This window comes from Balaenoptera borealis (assembly GCF_965194805.1).
Source record: "Balaenoptera borealis genome assembly, chromosome: 16".
NCBI classification, from domain to species: Eukaryota; Metazoa; Chordata; class Mammalia; order Artiodactyla; family Balaenopteridae; genus Balaenoptera; species Balaenoptera borealis.
This window is the reverse complement of record NC_138872.1, coordinates 7,051,988-7,068,324: the sequence shown is the minus strand read 5'-3', so window position 1 is coordinate 7,068,324 and position 16,337 is coordinate 7,051,988. Positions and strand designations below refer to the sequence as shown.

The window sequence follows — 16,337 nt, the reverse complement described above, 5'->3', positions numbered from 1 at the left end:
ATGCACACTTGCCCTTGCCTGGCGCTTAGACACTCACCCTAGATATAGCTACTATCTATTCAGATGCACACGCTTTCAGATGTTTTCTGTACAATTAGAGTCATATATATGCCCACAGACACATACTGTTACATGGTTGTGATCTTACGACTCACACTGTATTGCAATGCAATTTCTTTTCATGGAAAGAACTGAAAATTTTTTGATAATTTTTCATATCAGTCATTGGTATATGTCTGATATGACATATCATACGGTATGATATGTCATTCTTTTGTAATGGCTTAATAGCATTCCGTAAAGAATCATAAATAACGTCTCCATGGCCTTATTCACTTTTTGACATTGTGATACATATTTGTTTGTGCATCTGGTGGCTGTTAATCTGACACCTCACAGGAAGGTATGCTCCCTGACGTCAGGGTCATTGTGTGTCTCTTCCAGCCTGAATTTCCATAATCTGCACTATTTCAGTTGTGCTCAAATAACAAAGGAATGAAGGAACAGAAGAGGGACATTTAGATTTTTCTCCACTATTATAACGGACGCACTTGAACATGTCTCTCCGTCCACATGTATGAGAATTTCTTAAATAACCTCCTAGGAGAAGATAATCTTTCTCAAAGCGTATATAGTGTTTAGTTTTGGATAGACACTGCTCTCCTCAAGCACTTCACCAACTTTCACTCTCACCAACGATGTGTGAGAGTGTCTGCTTTGCTACATTCTCACCAGCACAAGGTATCAGTGGTTGATTAATGACGTGGTTTTGGTTTTTTTTTTTTTTGACATCTTTATTGGAGTATAATTGCTTTGCAATGGTGTGTTAGTTTCTGCTGTATCACAAAGTGAATCAGCTATACATATACACATATCCCCACATCCACACCCTCTTGCGTCTCCCTCCCACCCTCCCTATCCCACCCCTCTAGGTGGTCACCAAGCACCGAGCTGATCTCCCTGTGCTATGCAGCTGCTTCCCACTAGCTATCTATTTTACACTTGGTAGTGTAGATATGTCAGTGTTACTCTCTCTCTTCATCCTAGCTTACCCTTCCTCCTCCCCGTGTCCTCAAGTCCATTCGAGAGAAAAGCCCCTTGGGCAGGCATCAGCAGGAGCGCCATCTACAGCTACTCAGGCTGTGCACTGCTCAACTCTGGGGGTGCCATTCATATAAGCTCCAGTATGAACAGCGGCCGTGGGGTCCTCCAAAGTGGCCACTCTTAGGGGTGCAGCGGATGATCTCTGAGCTGTTGCCCCTTTCTTTTTCTGGTACATATGCTGACAAATGCAAGCTGGCCAATCCTATGCTAAAGAGATCAAATTCAGCTCTCACCAAAAGCACCTTTAACTGATACAAACTCAACTGTTATGCCCAGTTTAAAAGGAGAGGAAAAATAATAGAGTAGAAGCCTTGATATCAGAACTGGTAGATTGTTTGGTTAATTGAAAAGGTCATTTAAAGTGAAAATCAGAAAATAATTACACATATAATTACACAAATATAAATATCTGATGAGCCACATATAAAAATGTAAGTTGTATATATGTATATATTTATCTAAAGCTATTAAATAGTGTGGTTTATTTAGGGTACATTCCATGCTGTTATAAAAAAGAAACTCCAACAATACAGTGGATTAATGAAGACAGAAGTTGATTTCTCACCTACCAAACGGTAGCGGCAGAGGAGGCGGAGGTGGTCCAGGACTGATGGGATAGGTCCATCTCAGCACACGGCAGCCATCATCTCTAGGTCCAAGGGAGTAGCTCTGGCTCCCACTACTGCATCTGTGTCCCAGACAATAGGAAGGGGAAGAAAAAAGTGAATGCATGAATGTTCCTCTTAAAGGCATGACAGAAACGGGACCCATCACTTCAACTCACACCCTCTTGGCCAGAGCTTAGCCATACTGAGCTGCAAGGGCACCTTAGCAATTTATTCTCTAGTTGAGATGTGTGACCCAGCTAGAATTCAGGGTTTCTATGATTAAAGAAAGAACTAAAGAATATATACTAGTGAACAATGCAAAGTCTCTGTCCTAACCAGTTTATTTCCACTTTTAAAACATATAAATCTCCAATGTTCCCATTTTTTTGATGTAGAATACAATCCTGAGTGTAGATCTGCTGATTGGAGTTCCACATTTTCTTCCTCACTTGAAATATAACATATCATTCTAATTTCACCACTGGCAGTTTCTTGAAAATGCTGCAAGACCTCAAAAGACTTTTAATATAATTTGAGTTCAGACTACTAGATTTTTATGATATTTTCACTGTCTTATCATTTGTCTCCCTCACACGTAATTTGACAGTATTTTTTAGCTAATTGCCTTTATCATTTTTTTCCCAAAGCATTCAACTTAGTTTTCATAGAGACAATTTTCTTTTCACACTTACAGTTTATCAGTTTATATAATACTTAATTAAACTGTATAATGATAATAGCAAGTACAATTACCATTAACAGATTTAAGACAACAAAGCAAATACTTGCTAAGCACAGAGCTTAAGAGAAGTGTCCAGGAGAGCTAGAGATGAGCCCACTAGCCAAGTGTCTTCAGCACGGAGGCAGAAGGAGTCAGTACGCTTTACAGACGGAGCAGGGGAGTTACTTAATCCAGCGAGATGGCTGAGTGGAGGTCAATTCACAGGGCGTCAGCTATGCCTGCAACAGCGCAAGCAACTGCCCCCTCCACGCAACCAACGAGCAAATCATTCCAGCGTGAGAGTGATGTGGGAAACACAGATTCGCTATTTCTTCCTCCATCTCCCTTCTCAACCGCCTTTCGTGGTATAACCATCAGACTCGCTGGGGCTTAAAGATGCAGAACTCCCTTTTTCACAGCACTGCCTAAAAACACAAGCCAACTACTTCATGTGGTACTTACCCAGAAAAACAGAGATCTCTTCCTACCCAAGAGCAAAAGTAGCCAGATCGAATCACTGACCTACTGTATGTCAGTTTCCAATAGGATGCCTCCCTAAGAGATTTTCACAGATAGCTCACCCTGCAGATGATTTCTGCCTTAGGTACCGACCTTAGAACTTTACCTGAGAGGGAATGAGGATCCCCTGAGATGGCTTTTGCACTGAAAAGATGCCAGTGCTGTGCAATTTAGCTTTTAACGTATAGATGAAATACTAGAATCATTTCTAAGAGGCATGCAGTGTTGTTGGCCATACTCTGGCATTTGCAGAAATTTATCAGCCACCCACAGTCTCATCTGATCAATATGTTGCCATCTCACCTCCCCCCAACACTATTTTAAAAAAAGCACAGTGCTTGTGTAACGCTGCTCTAGGAGGATTTATTTATTACTAAATAATTGAATAGCATCAGTCTTAAAATTGAATTACCAGACCCAGGACATTTCCTTATGTTAACAAAGACTGACTGATTCCTGTCCAAAACCAGCCCATTGGTACATTTCGATACTTTGAGATTCCTGGTTTATTTTGAAAGTAAGGAAATACTTTATTTTATCCATTTAAAACCAAGATATAACCATATAAGTCTTACTTTTTAATTAATTAATTAATTAATTAATTAATTTATGGCTGCATTGGGTCTTCCTTGCTGTGCGCGGGCTTTCTCTAGTTGCGGCGAGCAGGGGCTACTCTTTGTTGTGGTGTGCAGGCTTCTCATTGCGGTGGCTTCTCTTGTTGTGGAGCACGGGCTCTAGGTGCGTAGGCTTCAGTAGTTGTGGCACGCGGGCTCAGTAGTTGTGGCACACAGGCTTAGTTGCCCCTTGGCACGTGGGATCTTCCTGCACCAGGGCTTGAACCTGTGTCCCCTGCATTGGCAGGCGGATTCTTAACCACTGCACCACCAGGGAAGTGCTTTAAGTCTTCTTTTGATTTTTGATTTTATGGTGGGTAGTTAATAACTTAGACAAAAGAGTATTTTACTACTGTCTGCTGATGTTAGACTATCTTGCCTCTGGAGAATGAAACAATGTTATTTTTCCTAGTGGATTAATGTCTTCATAAATCTCTGCAAAAGTATGTTTGTATTGACAAACATAGTATTTGTGGTGAGCCTGAAATACGGAAATATTCTGCTATTTTTCTTGGGATGTAAATATGTGTTTATGTATTCATCAAACATTCATTGTAATCCTGCTTTTTGCCAAATTTGTCTTGGCAGTCAAGGGCACAAGACACACAGAACCTTAGCCCTCACAGAACTGTCAGTCCAGACGAGAAAAGAGACATAACTACAGGCAATTTAAATGCTCAACACAAATAATTATGAAATGTTAAAGCATATAGCGGGAGTACCTAATGCAACTTAGCTATTTAGAACAACAAATCTGTGGTTCTCTTCAATCCCCTCCCTCTCAATCTCTATGTAAAAATTGTGACTTATCTTAGAAACTAAACACATTTTTACATTACCTTCCAGAAGATTCTTTGAAACACTTTGCTGAAAGACATTCTTGGATTGTCTCAGAGCTAACTCTGAGTGGCTTTTTTTTTTAATGGTCGAACAAACAAGCAAAAGAAGAAGAATATTTTGCAAACACGAAAATCACATGAAATGCAAATTTTAGTGTCCCTAGATGAAGTCCTAAGTCCTATTAGAATACCATCATGCCCATCCATGTAATGCCTATGGCCGCTTTCACACTGTAATGGCAGAGCTGAGTAGTTGTGACAGACTGTACAGTCTGTAGGCCTAAAATATTTCCTATCTGGCCCTTTACTGAAAAAAACTGCCACCCCGTGGCTTACAGAATCCACTGACTTTTGAGATGGTAGTAAAAACTAAAACACATGGAATCCTAACACTTACATGCACGTCCCAATGAAGTGTCTATCAGCAGATTCCTCATCCTGCAGTCTCTCTCTACTTATCAGCTTTCCTTTAATGGCCCCCAGAAGGAGATTCTTCCGTGGCTGCCCCCCCGTGGACTGCTTGCTTTCAAAGTTAGCAAGCCTGAGGCCTGGAAAGAACACAGAGCTCCCTGGGGGCTCTGAGATCAATTTTAGACAAAACACAGCTCCTGAGTTCCCTCACTGCCCTTGGCCATGTGCTCTCACACAACCCCAGGCTCAGGTGGACCCCATCCCTCTGGAGCACATGTAAGTTTCCTGAACACGATGTGAAGAGGAATGGATGAGCCTCTCTTTCAGGGAAGAGACTAACATGGGAGGAGAGAGGTACAAGCATCAGACACAAAATCTAAGGGTGGGAGAGGGAATGCCAAAACATTCAGTTATCCAGATAAATCATATTATAATGCAATATTTTTTTAAAATCACAATTAATACCAAAACATCCAGGATGAACAAAATATTTTTTAAAAAACACAGGATTAGTATTATTGATTCCTTTTAACTCATGGCTCACCTTAACATTACTCCTGACCCAATCTTTCTTTAAAATTTTGATTTTGGGAGGAGCTTCAAGAGGGCGGAAGAGTAAGACGTGGAGATCACCTTCCTCCCCACAAATACATCAGAAATACATCTACATGTAGAACAACTCCTACAGAACACCTACTGAACGCTGGCAGAAGAACTCAGACCTCCCAAAAGGCAAGAAACTCCCCACGTACCAAGGTAGGGCAAAAGAAAAAAGAACAGAGACAAAAAAATAGGGACGGGACCTGCACCAGTGGGAGGGAGCCGTGAAGGAGGAAAGGTTTCCACACACTAGGAAGCCCCTTCGCGGGCGGAGACTGCGGGTGGCAGTGGGGGGAAGCTTCGGAGCCACGGAGGAGAGCGCAGCAACAGGGGTGAGGAGGGCAAAGCGGAGAGATTCCCGCACAGAGGATCGATCCCTTGATTAGCAGTAACACAGTCATAGTAGGGGACTATAACACCCCACTTTCACCAATGGACAGATAATCCAAAATGAAAATAAATAAGGAAACACAAGCTTAAAATGACACATTAAACAAGATGGACTTAATTGATATTTATAGGACATTCCATCCAAAAACAACAGAAAACACTTTCTTCTCCAGTGCTCATGGAACATTCTCCAGGATAGATCATAACTTGGGTCACAAATCAAGCCTTGGTAAATTAAAGAAAACAGAAATTGTATCAAGTATCTTTTCTGACCACAACACTATGAGACTAGGTATCAATTACAGGAAGAAATCTGTAAAAAATACAAACACATGGAGGCTAAACAGTACACTACTTAATAACCAAGAGATCACTGAAGAAATCAAAGAGGAAATCAAAAAATACCTAGAAACAAATGACAATGAAAACACGACGACCCAAAACCTATGGGATGCAGCAAAAGCAGTTCTAAGAGGGAAGTCTATAGCAATACCATCCTACCTCAAGAAACAAGAAACACCTCAAATAAACAACCTAACCTTACACCTAAAGCAATTAGAGAAAGAAGAACAAAAAAACCCCAAAGTTAGCGGAAGCAAAGAAATCATAAAGATCAGATCAGAAATAAATGAAAAAGAAATGAAGGAAACGATAGCAAAGATCAATAAAACTAAAAGCTGGTTCTTTGAGAAGATAAACAAAATTGATAAACCATTAGCCAGACTCAACAAGAAAAAAAGGGAGAAGACTCAAGTCAATAGAATTAGAAATGAAAAAGGAAAAGTAACAGCTGACACTGCAGAAATACAAAGGATAATGAGAGATTACTACAAGCAACTCTATGCCAATAAAATGGACAACCTGGAAGAAATGGACAGATTCTTAGAAATGCACAACCTTCCGAGACTGAACCAGGAAGAAATAGAAAATATGAACAGACCAATCACAAGCACTGAAATTGAAACTGTGATTAAAAATCTTCCAACAAACAAAAGCCCAGGACCAAATGGCTTCACAGGCGAATTCTATCAAACATTTAGAGAAGAGCTAACACCTATCCTTCTCAAACTCTTCCAAAATATAGCAGAGGGAGGAACACTCCCAAACTCATTCTACGAGGCCACCATCACCCGGATACCAAAACCAGACAAAGATGTCACAAAGAAAGAAAACTACAGGCCAATATCACTGATGAACATAGATGCAAAAATCCTCAACAAAATACTAGCAAACAGAATCCAACAGCACATTAAAAGGATCATACACCATGATCAAGTGGGGTTTATCCCAGGAATGCAAGCATTCTTCAATATACGCAAATCAATCAATGTGATAAACCATATTAACAAACTGAAGAATAAAAACCATATGATAATCTCAATAGATGCAGAAAAAGCTTTCGACAAAATTCAACACCCATTTATGATAAAAACCCTCCAGAAAGTAGGCACAGAGGGAACTTACCTCAACATAATAAAGGCCATATATGACAAACCCGCAGCCAACATCATCCTCAATGGTAAAAAACTGAAACCATTTCCACTAAGATCAGGAACAAGACAAGGTTGCCCACTGTCACCACTATTATTCAACATAGTTTTGGAAGTTTTAGCCACAGCAATCAGAGAAAAAAAGAAATAAAAGGAATCCAAATTGGAAAAGAAGAAGTAAAACTGTCACTGTTTGCAGATGACATGATACGATACATAGAGAATGCTAAAGATGCTACCAGAAAACTACTAGAGCTAATCAATAAATCTGGTAAAGTAACAAAATTAATGCACAGAATTCTCTTGCATTCCTATACACTAACGATGAAAAATCTGAAAGAGAAATTAAGGAAACACTCCCATTTACCACTGCAACAAAAAGAATAAAATACCTAGGAATAAACCTACCTAAGGAGACAAAAGACCTGTATGCAGAAAACTATTAGACACTGATGAAAGAAATTAAAGATGATACAAATAGATGGAAAGATATACCATGTTCTTGGATTGGAGGAATCAACATTGTGAAAATGACTATACACCCCAAAGCAATCTACAGATTCAATGCAATCCCTATCAAACTACCAATGGCATTTTTCACAGAACTAGAACAAAAAATTTCACAATTTGTATGGAAACACAAAAGACCCTGAATAGCCAAAGCAATCTTGAGAAAGAAAAACGGAGCTGGAGGAATCAGGCTCCCTGACTTCAGACTATACTACAAAGCTACAGTAATCAAGACAGTATGGTACTGGCACAAAAACAGAAATATAGATCAATGGAACAGAATAGAAAGCCCAGAGATAAACCCATGCACATATGGTCACCTTATTTTTGATAAAGGAGGCAAGAATATACAGTGGAGAAAAGCCACCCTCTTCAATAAGTGGTGCTGGAAAAACTGGACAGCTACATGTAAAAGAATGAAATTAGAACACTCCCTAACACCATACACAAAAATAAACTCAAAATGGATTAAAGACCTAAATGTAAGGCCAGACACTATAAAACTCTTAGAGGAAAACATAGGCAGAACACTCTATGACATAAATCACAGCAAGATCCTTTTCAACCCACCTCCTAGAGAAACGGAAATAAAACAAAACTAAACAAATGGGACCTAATGAAACTTAAAAGCTTTTGCACAGCAAAGGAAACCATAAACAAGACGAAAAGACAACCCTCAGAATGGGAGAAAATATTTGCAAATGAAGCAACTGACAAAGGATTAATCTCCAAAATTTACAAGCAGCTCATGCAGCTCAATATCAAAAAACCAAACAACCCAATCCAAAAATGGGCAGAAGACCTAAACAGACATTTCTCCACAGAAGATATACAGATTGCCAACAAACACATGAAAGGATGCTCAACATCATTAATCATTAGAGAAATGTAAATCAAAACTACAATGAGGTATCACTTCACACCGGTCAGAATGGCCATCATCAAAAAATCTACAAATAATCAATGCTGGAGAGGGTGTGGAGAAAAGGGAACCCTCTTGCACTGTTGGTGGGAATGTAAATTGATACAGCCACTATGGAGAACAGTATGGAGGTTCCTTAAAAAACTAAAAATAGAACTACCATACGACCCAGGAATCCCACTACTGGGTTTATACCCTGAGAAAACCATAATTCAAAAAGAGTCATGTACCACAATGTTCATTGAAGCTCTATTTACAATAGCCAGGACATGGAAGCAACCTAAGTGTCCATCGACAGATGAATGGATAAAGAAGATGTGGCACATATATACAATGGAATATTACTCTGCCATAAAATGAAACGAAATTGAGTTATTTGTAGTGAGGTGGATGGACCTAGAGTCTGTCATACAGAGTGAAGTAAGTCAGAAAGAGAAAAACAAATACCGTACGCTAATACATATATATGGAATCTAAAAAAAAAATAAAAAATGGTCATGAAGAACCTAGGGGCAGGACAGGAATAAGGATGCAGACCTACTAGAGAATGGCCTTGAGGACACAGGGAGGGGGAAGGGTAAACTGGGACAAAGTGAGAGAGTGGCATGGACATATATACACTACCAAATGTAAAACCAATAGCTAGTGGGAAGCAGCCACATAGCACAGGGAGATCAGCTCGGTGCTTTGTGACCACCTAGAGGGGTGGGAGAGGGAGGGTGGGAGAGGGAGGGTGGGAGGGAGGGAGATGCAAGAGGGAGGAGATATGGGGATATATGTATAGCTGACTCACTTTGTTATAAAGCAGAAACTAACACACCATTGTAAAGCAATTATACTCCAATAAAGATGTTAAAAAAATTTTTTTTTATTTTTTGTTTATCCTAGGATTTTAAATTAATTTTAACTTTTTAAAATATTGCATTAAAATATTATTTATCTGGGTTGCTATGTTTTTTGGTGACCCCTTAAATTTTGTGGCTGAAGCAAGTGCCACACTCCCTTTGCCCTAGCTGTCTTAGTCCACTCGGGCTGCTATAGCAGAGCACTGTAGGCTGGGTAGCTTTAACAACAAACATTTGTTTTTCACTGTTCCAGAGGCTGGGAAGTCCAAGATCAAGGCATAGGCAGATTCAGTGTCTCATGGGGCTGCTTCCTGGTTCACAGACTGCCATCTTCTTGCAGTGTCCTCATATGGCAGAAGAGGTGAGGGAGCTCTTGGGCATCTCTTTTACAAGGACACTAATCTCATTCATGGGGGCTCCACCCTCCTGATACCATCCAGTGGGGGTTAGGCTTCAACATATGGATTTTGAGGGTACACAAAACAGTCTATAGCTCTAGTGTTGGACTGCTACCTCGGATTCATGTTTGAAATTCCCATAAGGGCTGATGAAGTTGTTCTGGGAAGGAAGAAAGAGAGTAGCCCTTAGCATTTGAAGGATATAGCAGAACTATATCAATTTAGGGAAAACTGAAGCCTATAACACTTATCATTTATATCATGGAAAAGTAAAATCCTCCCAGGGTTAAAAAATCCATATATTTGATGTGAATGGGAAGACTCGAACCTTCATTTGTTACATTATAATAGGAACCCCAAGCGCACCTCTCTCAAGGTTATGGACAAAATGAAATTACTGTGCTGTAAAACTGCTGCGAGGGGGTACCTCCCAGTTTGTGTTGGTGGAAACATTGCAGAGCCACAAATGATAGGCTGGGAAAATGCTCCACAGTATTTCTGGGAGGCCGGGCACTGCCGGATTCAATATGATTTCAGAAATTCATTACAAATTCAAATCTCTGAAATACTGAAGACAAAATGTTTTATAGCAAGCCCTGGCAATAGGAAAAAGTGAGTTTGGAGAAATGTCCAGGAATGAAATGACCTCATTCACTTCAGTGGCTATTGACCAAATGTTCCCCACGTGCTGGGAAGCAGGGATGCAGATAACAACTCAAATGATGCTTGATAGGTGCCGATGAGGTCACAGATGACAAGGTGGCCTCGGGAATGGAAAGGTGCACACTGTGCAAGTCTGTCTTGGGACCTTGTATGGGCGCATCCTCTGTGTTTCCTTCCACAAATAAACCACTTCCATTCTGCCTGCAGAAGCAGTTCTCCACTGCAGAAAACTTTGCCTGAGCTTCGGGGTCTCTTCCTGCTCTCAAATCTATGACATTCTGAAACTCAAATCCCAAAGCACTTTAAAAATAAGGTCTCTCTAGGGGATTAAGAGGTACAAACTATTAGGAATAAAATAAGCTGCGAGGATACATTGTATAACATGTGGGATATAGCCAATATTGTATAATAACTATAAATGGAGGCTTTAAAATTATGAATCACTGTATTGTACACTTGTAACTTATATAATAAGTAGATAAATAAATAAATAATGCTGAGTGCCTACCATGTGCTGGGGACCATGGTAAGCAGCTAATATGTGCAGATGTATTTATTCCTCACAAGGTCTCTGTAGAGACTAATATTATCTCCCTCTTACACTTGAAGAAACTGCAGCACTGAGATGGTTAGTAATAGCCTCAAGGTCACCTAGCTAATGAGTAATCTGCCTGAGATTCAAATCCAGATTACGTGCTGCAGAGATGTGAGACTAAACTGAGATAAACAAAACATGGCAGAAGAGTAATTTGAATGTGTGGGGTCTCCTAATTATCTACTGGAAAAATCAGTCGCTTTACCCATTTATTAGAAGAATATCCTTGCTATTAAATTCAGGGGCATTCAGCTAGAGTTAGGGTCCCTGAAACCTAAGATCTTGAACTGGAAGGGCCACTAGAGAGTCTAATTCAAACTTCCTCCCCTATATTATGGATGAAGAGTCTGGGGCACCCAGAAGTGGATGGCTTGTTACAGTCATAGAGAATCATTAATCTTCTACCCTCCTGAAAAACAAGGATTCGGTAGCCAAGAATGTTGAAAACAAACAAACAAAAAAACCCCTAAAAAACTGGAAAGACTAAGGAAGGAGAATCTGATCATTAAGAAAGAAACCTGTTTATTACCAGGAGCTAAAACTTTGCAAGAATGATGAAGGTCTTCTACTTAACTAAAGCAAAATTGTGCCCTAGATATTTGCATGCAGCTGTGTGTGCATTTCAGGTTAACATCTGCCCTCAAATCTTCCTCCAGTTTCCTTTGACAGCAAAGTAACCTAAATGTACAGCTGAATAAGTCTACTTCAAGGTACCTTTTAGGGAGATTATACCTTGCCTGTTAGAAATAAATTTCCTCACCTTGTTTGCTATTACTTAGACCTTTCTGTAAATTTAGTACTTTCACACATCTTACAATAATGGGTCTAAGACATTTGTGGCAAAAGAAGATTGCTTTTGCCTTTTCTCCCTCAATTTTTTTCCTCACTAAATTCCGCATGGAGAAAATCACACTCATAAAGTCTGAGTGGTCATTAGAAAATGCACAGGTGATTCTGTTAATGTGTCTGCACACAGGTGCACATTCATCTCAACCTGTGTCAGTTACAAAGGGCAAGAACTTAGCTTCCTTACAACCTATACCTTTGGAAGACGGCAGATGAATGGTAACTACTGTGCTTTTGCTCAGAATGACCCTTGGCCCCAAAGTCAGGGAAAGAACACTCCACCCAAGTTCCTCTAGAGCAACAGCTATCAGTAAAGGCAATGCCATCTCCAGGGGGGCATTTTGGAAATCCGTGGGAGCGTTTTTATTGTCATAATATCCAGGGGCACTACTAGCATTTAGTGGGTAGGTCTAGGATGCTAGAAGTTCTCTGAAACATTGGACAGTCCTGACCTAAATAAAAGGCCATTCCATATCCACACGACTTTTGAAAGACCCCAAGTGAATATACAGATATAATGTATCTGGGGATAATTTTAATGAGTGTATTTTCCAGGAATGCAATTATTGTGTAAATGAAGGGCAGCATTTTTCCTTAATTTTGTTAAGGAGGTATGTATTTTGTTAAGTATTTTACCAAAAGTTAGTTTTTCACCATTTTTGGAAAATCATGTTAAAATGACACCACCACTTGGGGTATTGAGTGGCCCATACAACCCAGCTGAATCAGTCTGCATTTGCAACTGTCACAAACACTGCGATTTTATGTGGCTGTATAGGTACATAGACATGTCCTAGGATGTACACATTGATCTATCTGTCTATCTATCTATCTAACTATCTATCTATCTATCCATCCATCAGCCCTTGGACCACCTCTGCTTCCTTTACCTGTGTTGTTCCATAGGTGACAAATCAACTTCCGTGTTCCCGTTTTGGGGGTCTCTTTGTTATAGCAGCATAGAATATACCCTAACTAAAACATTAATCTTCAAACAATATGAATTTGTTTGCATCACTGCAACTTAACTCCTCACCACCACAAGGCCCTCAAATCTTCAGTAAAACTTTTCTGCGTCACAAGTGCTTATGTGATTTGGATTTTTTTGTGAAACTCGAAGGCAAGGCTGCATTTACCATCTGGGTTAGAGGCACCTGTCATGGAAGTAAGACTTCATAGAGCTCTCCATGAGTCTGCCCCCAGCCAGTTCTGATCTCTATTTATGACCAAGTTCAAAGCTATTTAGACAAGAATTTGAATGTCTGCAAGGCTTGGAATAAGGATTTGAGTTACACCAGTAGGATGACTCATATGAAGTCGCTGATACCCAATCACACTTAACCTAAAAATCCCACTCACTGGTTTCACTCTGATAAAGAGCAAGGGTCTGGCGGTGCCTACCTGGCACTTGGTTTAGAGTAAATTTAAACTTTCCGGTAATAATTAGATCCGCTGGGCCACCGTCATAGGAGAAATTCATTGACTGTCCTATTTTCCTTTGTGTACCCAGCACATAACACAAAACCAGGAACATTGACACTCAATAGATATTTGATTAATTAATTAAACAAGTAATGAAGGACTCCACAAACCCAGAAGGATTCAAGCAGAAGCAAGACAAAAAATCGACTATGAATTTGTAGAACTCATTTAATCACTGGGAAATCGGATGAATATGTATGGAGGGGATTTGGATTATATGACTTTTAAAGTCACTACCTTATACAGGAATCTTTGGTAAATGTCAAAAATTAACTTGTAGAATTCATCATCTAAAAGGCTTCCTCTGTAAGCAGAAGGAGATCCTGAAGGTCACCTACAACCCTGTTATTTTAGAATACATAGTTAGGACATGGACTACCTACAAAACTGTCCAGTTTTGTAACACAGAGGTTTCTTTCCTCAAGTATTTATTTTGCCTATGTTCTATTTCATGGTGATGGTGAAAAGAAATACTCATCAATAAACCTAAATATTGCTTCTATTCCACATGGCTTTCTCAGAACATAATATGAAATTACAGGATCATCTAGGCACCATCAGTAGTAAATGAGGACAGAAATAAGTAATGGTCAGCCTGCTTCCTTTTTACCTTGGAAGAGACAGAAAATAAAGTAGAGAAAAGTGAAAAAAGGAAAGAGCAAGCCGCGTAGACAGAGCATTTCGGGAAGAATAAAGCAATGGCTTTTTTATAAGAACCTGACTGGCGTGTCACAGGAACAGTGAGAAGCCCAGTGAGTGGAGTGGAATGCAGGACTAGGAATGCAGGAAGTTAAAACAAAAGCCAGAGAAAGAGAAAGCCAGAGGATGGACCGTGAATTACCGCGAGGATCTTGGCTTTTTCTCTGCGATGGGCAGCTATCGCTTAAGACCTTGAAGATGATTCCACCTACTTCATAGTCAGGAAAGCAAACACATCTCTGAGAGATTAAAGAAAGAAGAACAGGGAAAAGGATGGAGGGAAGTCAGGAAAACGTTGTCTTGACAGCTTAATTGTTGCTTTGCTATTTTCCTCCTTTTGCTTACTTTTACCCAACGAAAATTCAATGCCAAAGTTTTTTCAATGAGTTGAAGCACTTCCTTCTTATTTCTTTATTATAGTCAAGTCAATTTACATGTTAAGAGCACAGGATGTTAAAAATAATAAAGAAAGAATGTGGGGTTTTTAACAGGAAAATGTGGTTCTGTTTTTGGACTCATTCATTTGAGTTAAGCTTGATTATAGTTCTTTGGGGAGAAGTTAAGTACGTTTGAGGGGAAAAAAGGAATGTATACTTGAATAAAACACGTTGGATAAGAGTGGTTCAACAGATTATTATTTCTACCTACGGTCAACGTGGGAAAGTGAAATCTCCACTCTCAGCAATCAATTTTTTAACCTTTCAAGGAAATTTTCCTGTGGAAGGGAGCAATTATATATAACCAGATCTAATTATGTTAAGTGGAATGAGATGCGATATCCTTGCCAATTATGCCAGCAAGTTGCTTGCCTGGCTTTTCTGAGTATGTCAGCAAGAATTCCTCCAGCAGCGAAGATATCTGTTCGAGGCCATTTCTCAGATAAAAGGAAGATATAATAATCTTTTAAGTTGAAGACAAATAGGACAAAGAATCCTTCTTAAATCTTAAAAGGCAGGGAAATTACCCTCATAATTTTACATCCAAATTCCCGTGCTAGGAGTACCTTCTTGAAATTCATGTATCGGGAGACACTCTACCTAATGCAACAGCAACTAGAATAAGAATTTGAATTGCTCTGATTTCTCAAAACCTAGGTTCACTTTTTTTTTTTTTTTTTACAAATTCATGGGAGGAGCAGGAATGGATCCTATCTTTTGGAGTTAGACTTCATCAGCAAGTAAAATGATAATGAAGTTTGCCTTCAATTGTATTATTCTAGAATTCTAAGATTATTTTAAATTAAAGATTATTGAACTAAGATCCCAGTAAATTGGAGATGACCTAGATGGATACCTCAAATAGCCAGAAAAAATAGACGACTATGTGGAGAGACCACTCTGAAAGGAACAAATTCAGCATCAGTGGGTCCCAGACAGAGTCTGAGGGCTTACTCAACAGTGGGAGGGGTAAGACACCCAACACATGTTTACGAAGCAACTCTAATGGACCCAGTACTGCTCTTAGCCTCGGTTATTACACAATGGAGCTTCAGGCTGAGGCTGGCGGTGAGGCCCCTGGGCCTGCCCTCGTGGCATTTACATTTTCTATCCCTTTTTCTCTAAGATCTCATGGTTCTGTATTGATAATAAGAAGCCTAGTCAAAAGCATTCTATAATAAAATATAACTAAGTAATAAACTTAAAAAGGGAATAACTATTATTATTGAGAATCAGTATTAACTGTAATAGATAGGTTGCCATAGGTCGAATCCTATACTAAATAGGCAATACTTCATTTAATTCTTAAACCAATCCATTTACAGATGAGGAAACATAGGATTAGAGAGATTAAATATATGATTTATTCCCAAAGTAAGTGGGAGGCTGTAAGGCGGCAGGAGGGGTGAGAAGTAACAAAGATGAGATCCTGTTCCGGGTCCATCTGACCCTAATACCTGTGGTTTTAACTGCAGTGTCGCTCCTCAGACACATATGCGTATGTCAGTCTGCACGGCTAAACACACAGCTTAGTGGAGTTCATGCAACACATGGAGCTTTATCCACCAAAACTGAAGATGCCCCAGCTTCTAATTAGTCTGAGACAAATGGAAGCTAGGAAATTTGGTTCAATTTTTACAATGT

At 39.6% G+C, this 16,337-nt stretch overlaps 1 protein-coding gene across 4 annotated transcripts in view; it reads right to left on the bottom strand.

The window, feature by feature from the left end:
- Positions 1-16,337, bottom strand: part of CBLN4 (cerebellin 4 precursor) — a 331,585-nt gene that overhangs the window by 94,351 nt on the left and 220,897 nt on the right. For 2 of the 4 annotated variants that reach the window (XR_014236152.1, XR_014236153.1), the window contains exon 5: positions 1,670-1,792. Coding sequence is in view for 1 of the 4 variants with exons in the window: in XM_082362736.1 (XP_082218862.1) it covers positions 1,784-1,792 (9 nt within the window). In the remaining 3 variants the exon portion in view is untranslated. Of the gene's footprint in view, positions 1-793; positions 1,793-16,337 lie in introns of those variants that run through there. The other 2 variants (XR_014236154.1, XM_082362736.1) reach the window with 2 other exon arrangements.